Source organism: Orycteropus afer, unplaced genomic scaffold, assembly GCF_000298275.1.
Source record: "Orycteropus afer afer isolate SDZICR_OR568_19922 unplaced genomic scaffold, OryAfe1.0 scaffold00179, whole genome shotgun sequence".
Taxonomy (NCBI): Eukaryota; Metazoa; Chordata; class Mammalia; order Tubulidentata; family Orycteropodidae; genus Orycteropus; species Orycteropus afer.
The window spans coordinates 291,814-298,479 of NW_006921766.1; the positions used below are offsets into that span (position 1 = coordinate 291,814).

General features: G+C 46.9%; 2 protein-coding genes across 2 annotated transcripts in view; both read left to right on the top strand.

Annotated features, from left to right (window-relative positions):
• TSPEAR (thrombospondin type laminin G domain and EAR repeats) overlaps window positions 1-6,666 on the top strand; it is a 311,553-nt gene that overhangs the window by 129,580 nt on the left and 175,307 nt on the right. The gene's annotated exons all lie outside the window — the stretch shown is intronic.
• On the top strand, window positions 3,759-4,499 carry LOC103202407 (keratin-associated protein 10-4-like). The gene has a single exon (XM_042781841.1). It carries the CDS (start codon window positions 3,759-3,761, stop codon window positions 4,497-4,499), a length of 741 nt encoding a protein of 246 aa, XP_042637775.1.

Sequence of the window (6,666 nt, forward strand, 5' to 3'; positions counted from 1 at the left end):
TTCTTGGTGGTTTTTTATCATTGGCCCGTTGGTGGAGAAGGAGGTAGTGGCTGTCACTCAGTAAGTGAAGTTGCAGGAGGTGTGGGTGTAGTTGTGTCTTATAGGGATTGTTGTCTCCCACTCAATCAGACACAAATTACAATTGAATAACCTTCAAAAAATTTGTCAGTCTTGCAGGTCCTGAGTGTCCTTGTGTTGTTGGAAAGCAGAACATGTTCTTAAGCCCCAGGAATCTGTGAGAATGCTGTCTCTTTAAATATCCAAAATAGTCAAACCGCTTTTTAAACCTTCAAAATGGTGGCACCCTCCAGACCAGCAAAAGTCCACAGCTCAGCCCACCTTTCTCTTCACCTTCTCCTTTTGTTCCCAGCCACTGTGCACAGTCCTCTGTGCAGTCCCTGGCTAGCAGGGTGAATTTTAGGTTAATTCTTAAGTCCTACCACTACTCGGGAATCTCCAAGCTGTCTGTGTCATCAAGATTGCTCATGACCCTTGTCAGACTGCAGCTCCGTATGTCTCCTTTTTTGGTATTTTCACACAAATTCTTCTGCTATTTGGGGTTTAATCCACTTCTATATCCTTCTCTTCAAGGCGCAGGTGTCCAGGATTATCTTCTGTGTTTGTGCTAATTGGTTCCCCTTTTCTTTGTTGAAGAGGGTCTGTGCAGGCTTTCTGCCTAGTCCGCCATCTTGCTGGAACTCCAGGAATTGCCTGTAGTTTTCCTTTTGAGTGATATCTTTGCCTGGTTTTGGTATCAAGGTTATGCTTGCTTCATCAAATTAATTTGGAGGATTCCATCATTTTCTATGTTCTGGAATAGTTTGAGTAGGATTGGTCTTAGTTCTTCTCTGAACATTCAGTAGAATTCTCCAGTGAAACCATCTGGGCCAAGACTTTTTTTTGTTGGCAATTTTTTTATGACCTGTTCAGCTTCTTCTTTTTTTATGGGCCTGTTCAACTTTTCCATGTCAGTCTGTGTTAGTTTAGGTAAGCAGTGTGTTTCTAGCTATATATCCATTTTCTAGGTTCTCAAATTTGTTGGAGTACAGTTCTTTATAGTATCCTAATATCTTTTTCATTTCAGTTGGTTCTGTTGAGATGTCCCCAACTCATTTCTTATTCATGTTATTTGTATTCTCTTCCTCTTTCCTTTCTTTAAATTTGCCAGTGCTTTGTCAATTGTATTAATCTTTTCAAAAAACCAACTTCTAGTCTTATTGATTTTTTTCTGTTTTCTTTCTATTTTCTGTTTCATTGACTTCTGCTCGAATCTTATTATTTCCTTTCTTGTGGTGACTATTGGCTTTTCTTGCTGTTCTTTTTCTAATTGCTGAAGATGTTGGTTTAAGGTGTTGATTTTGGCTCCTTCTTCTTTCTTGATGTGTGCCTATCTTGCTATAAATTGGCCTCTGATTGATTTTGCTGTGTGCAAAAGATTTTGGTATGTTGTGTTTTCATTCTCATTTAATCCAAGGAATTTTTTAATTTCCTTTTTATTTCTTCTATTAGCTAGTCGTTCTTAAGAAAGGTGTGTTCAGTTTCCATGTGTTTGCTCTTTTTCTTTTAATCTTCCTATTCCTGATTTCTAATTTTGTAGCATTGTGATTTGTGAATATGCTTTGCAGTATTTCAATGTTTTTAAATTTATTAAGGCTTGCTTTGTGACCTAACTTGTGGTGTATAATGTGAACATTTTTGAGTGCTTATGTTATAGTTTAGAGTGGCTACATAGTATTCATCAACAGATATGCTTTTCTTTTCCTTATATTAGACTTCAAATAATTTCCAGTTTTCATGAGGTACAAAATTCTACAAATCTTTTAAGATGACTCACAGAAAAAGAAATAGGAATGCCTTTCTCTTGATTCTAGAATGATAAATGTGACACTGGACTATAACCATGTTTGCAAGTTTATTGTAAGCCCCAACATCCAGGCACAATCCTGCCTATCTCGGGGCCAGTTCTGAGGACCACACATTCTCATCAGCAGCCTTAGCCCTACAGTCACAGAGTCAGGAGTCATCCTTCTGTCCATAGATGAACTTAATGATGATGTCCAGAACATGTCCCTCATCAGAGCTGTGTTCACTCTGCAAGCTAGTCCTGAGCACCTCATGTGTAGGCAGGAGGAATTGAAGGTGGATGAGGCTTGACCGCTACCTTGGAGGGCTCCCATGTCCACAGATGGAGAGGAGGAGTGGCCATGGGAGGTGGCAGGAAGGGAATGCTCATGGGAGGCAATAGGAAGATAAAAGGAAGGCTCAGAGCTGAGTTGTGTGGGGTAATGGAGAGGAAGAATGTGAGCCAAAGCCCAGAGCTGTGTGATCACCTCAGTTGGCCTCAAGGGAGTGCCGAGGCCTGAAAAACTAGATGAGGAGGAGACAAGAGATGGCAGAGGATTCAGTGTCTACACTACCTGCTGCCAGGTGACCCCCATGGGTCACTATGGAGGACCTTCCCTTGAGGCCTGAAAGCTGGCTCCAGCCAGAATAGCTCCAAAATCTGGTCCTTCTCCCTACCCTGACTGAGGCTGAAAGGGCCCTAGGAGTGGTGTCATAAGGCCTGCATGTATTACCAGGCCTACAAGCAGAGTGTGAGTCCTGCCTCATCAAAGCACAGTGAGACCCCAGTCCTACAGGCCTCAGAACCACATATGCCCTCAGGGAGCCCTAGGCTGGCTGACTTGCAGAACTATGTAGTGGAAGTTTGCTGAGAGACCTCTGTTTCTGAGCCTCTGCTGAAAACACTGGCTACAGAAAAGGACGAGCAACCCCACGACCAAGCACTGTGGGTTTTGGGTTGCAGTTGTATTGCTGACTGTGGATTGTGGGTCATTTTACACAGGGTGTGAGATATGCACATCCCCATGCACAGCCAGACCTGAGATTTGTTTATTTACTGCAACAATTTCAGGAGATGACACAGAAGGCTGGGTTCATGGGCACTACCTCCCGATGATGTCCTGGCCTGTAGGAGACAAGGGGGAACTGAGGGAGGAGACTTTATTCTCAGTGGCACACAAGGACAATTGCAGGTGTTGTCTGAGCTTTGAGATCAGAGGAAGGTGTGAGCATTCGTGAGTGCTACTTGCATAAAAGTTGAAGTTCCAACATAGCAGAAGCCGTTTGCACCTCATGGCATCCCTACTGTGCTGGGTCTGCATCCCACCTGCACTGATCTCTGCCCCTAGGAAGGCATGATTCCCCCACACCTGCCCATGACTCATCGGTATGACGCAGGTCCTCCAGATCCACTGACAACTGGTGACATCATCCCCATAGTAGGTCTGGTACAAGGCCACGTGAGTATGCTCAGATGGATTTATGACTGTGTCTTCCATTCCAATTCTAAACCCACCAAGAAAATGAGCGAACCCCACAGGAAACTGCAGAGGGCTTCCCTTTAAAAATTGACTGACGGCTTCTGTGCTGGTGTCTTGCAGGTATTTTGATGTAGTTGAAGCATTTCTGTTGGTTTCCTCTGGGAACCCACATAGGTCACTCAAGAGCCTCAAAGCCAGTAGTATCAAAACAAGGAACATATACCATAAAAAAAAAAAAAAAACAGCAGCTGCTTCTTAGCACCAAGCAGGAAGGGAAGCTTTGGGGCCTCCCTTGAGACAACATACAATACAGAGGGATATAAAAGCCCTGGAGGCCGAGAGCTCCTCAGTCACTCACTCACTCACTCACTCACTCACTCACTCACACCCTCCTCTTCCTCTACAACTTCACCTATTCCCACCCCACACCAAGTCATGGCTGCTTCTAACATGTCTGTCTTCTCTAATGACCTAAGCTATGGCAGCCATTTCTGCCTGCCCGGGTCCTGTGAATCTTGCACCGACTCCTCCTGGGAGGTGGACAACTGCCCAGAAAGCTGCTGCGAGCCACCCTGCTGTGCCCCCACCTGCTGCCAGTCCACCTGCTGTGCTGCCACCTGCTGCGCCCCAGCCTCCTGCCAGACCCTCATCTGCACCCCCGTGAGCTGTGTGTCTAGCCCCTGCTGCCAGGCAACCTGTGGGTCCACCTCCTGCCAATCAGTCTGCACTAGCTCCTGTGAGCCTTCCTGCTGCCAGCAGTCTAGCTGCCAGCAGTCTAGCTGCCAGCCTGCATGCTGCACACTCTCCCCCTGCCAGCAGGTCTGCTGTGTGCCTGTCGGCTGCAAGCCCATCTGCTGTACACCTGTCTGCTGCAAGCCCGTGTGCTGCAAGCCCATGTGCTGCAAGCCTGTCTGCTGTACGCCTGTCTGCTGCAAGCCCGTGTGCTGTGTGCCTGTCTGCTGTGGGGCCAGCCCCTGCCCTGCCCCCTCATGCTGCCAGCCCTCTACCTGTACAACCTCCTGCTGTAAACCCTCCTCTTGTGTGTCCCTCATCTGCCAACCTGTGTGCAAGCCTGCCTGCTGTGTGTCCTCCTCCTCCTGCTGTGCCCCTGCCTCCTCTAATGTGTCCCTGCTCTGCTGCCCCTTGTGCAAGCCTGCCTGCTGTGGCTCTTCCTAGGGCCAGAATTCTTGCTGCTGAATGGGCACCAACCCTCCAGAGCCAGTCTGGCTTTCTCCTGACATGTTTGGAACCAGAGCCCAATCTGGGGTCTCTTCTTGCCCCCAGAATCACTCCAACCTCCAACTGGCTGTGCTGAGTGCTTAGGCTCCTAGGTGGATTCCCTCTGCTTCTGTGAATCTTTCAGTGACCTCTTCTCAATCCTGGCTCACTGTTCCACATGAGTGACCTGTCTGCCAGAAAATAAAAGCATTGTTTCTCCCTCTCAGAAGGCCTCCTGTGCATATCTGGAAAAATGGTATGGGGTGGGGCATGGATGCAGCATGGAGACTGGGGCTGTTTTGGGGGACCCTGATCTTCTTAGAGGGGGCATAACTATCTGGCAGGGATGACCAGTTCTACCCCATTGTCAAGGTCAACTTCTTGGGAATTTCAGGGAAGAAACCTTTACACTGACAGGGAGGCATGGAGAGAGTGGGGTGGCCCTGCCTGCAAGGGGATGGGGCTCTGCCTGGAACACTGCTGATCCCTAGACAGAGGGGGTATTTTTGTCAGTGGCTGGAGCTAATAGACCTCAGATGGTCCCCAGTCACAACCCAGAAAAACTGCTTGGTGATGTAATAATGAGAAGACCATATGTCAGAAGGAACAAATACCTTGCATTAGAGGGGCTTCTTAGGCCCTAGTGCCACTCAGATCTTCAGGGTGAAAAATCATGGCTCCCCAAGACATGGGGATCCCAAGCATGTCACTGTCCTGGGCCTGGTTCTCAGGACTTCCTGTCCTTCCCCCAGGCCTGAAACCAAGCTGCCATTCTGTGTGTATGCCTGCATCTACTGGCCCAGTCTTGGGACACCTGATCCATCCTCACTCCTGATCCACCCCACCTCCCTCACCAATTTCTCCTCTCCCTCTGCCCCCCACTCTATTTCCACCCTCCACCCAGCCCAGGCCCCTCTCTCCTGACTTCTCCCATCCCCATTCTGCATCTTCTCTCTCAGCCCAGTCCTCTCTGCACATAGCTCTAACTGAGCTTGGCTGGCCTTTCAGAAGTGGTCAACTGATTAAAACCGACAACATATTTTGATGGGGCATAAAGGCCTTTTCTGTTTGCCCAGACCACCGTCCCATCCTTTGTCTCCTGGGCAGCTCTTCCCCACCAGGCTGTGGTCTCTGCCCTCCTGGATTGCAGGCTATATCATGCTGTAGCCCATGTTGGAGGCCTTTAATGGGTTCTAGTGCCCTACTGTTTCTGGGGGAGAGAGCCACTTATGTGGCCCCGAGGCTGTTTCAACCCATATATATTTTGTTGTCGAAGCTCTGGTGGCACAGTACCTAAGACACTTGACTGCTCACCAGAGGCTGATGGTTCAAACCCACCAGCCACCCCTCAGAAGGAAAGTTGAGCAATGTACTTCCGTAATAATACCACCTCAGAAACCCAAGGAGGGGTTGCTATGAGTCAGATCTGACTAGACGGCAGTGAGTATTTTTATATTTGTTGTTAGCTACCCTGGAGCTGACTCCAGGTGACCTTGTGCACGACAGAGCAAAACATTGCCTAGTCCTTCATCCTGTTCACTATTGCCAGCAAGTTCTCTTTCCTCTGCTTCTGGAATTCTCATGGAATACATGTTAACCTTCACTCTAGCCTATCATGGCTTTGATTTTTTGTCCCTTTGTGTTTCATTTGGCCTAATTTCTTCTGACCATTCAGTTCACCAGTTCTCTCTACTGTTATAGCTAAAGACTTAGTTTATATTCAGCTATTTTATTTTTCACTTCCAGTAGTTCTGTTTGTATCATGTGTTCCAATCGGCTAGGTCACTTTTTAGAGGTTCTTATTCTTTGAATATATTTTAAAGCCAATATTTACTTTCTTGAAGTATTTATGTATAAATGTTTATAGGTATGTGTGACAATTCTAATACTTGGAATTCTCTATGATTTCATTTCATTTGTTTTTTCAATTTCTGCTGATTCTTATTCAGGATGCCTTGCTTCCTTGGGTCCTTAGTTATTTTGGATTAAATAATGGTCTCTGGGAGTCCCTGAGTGGCACAAATGATTAAGTGCTTGGCTACTAACAAAAGGCTGGCAGTGGAGTCCATCCAGAGGTGCCTCAGGAGAAAGACTTGGCAATCTACTTTTTTTTTTTTTTTTTTTT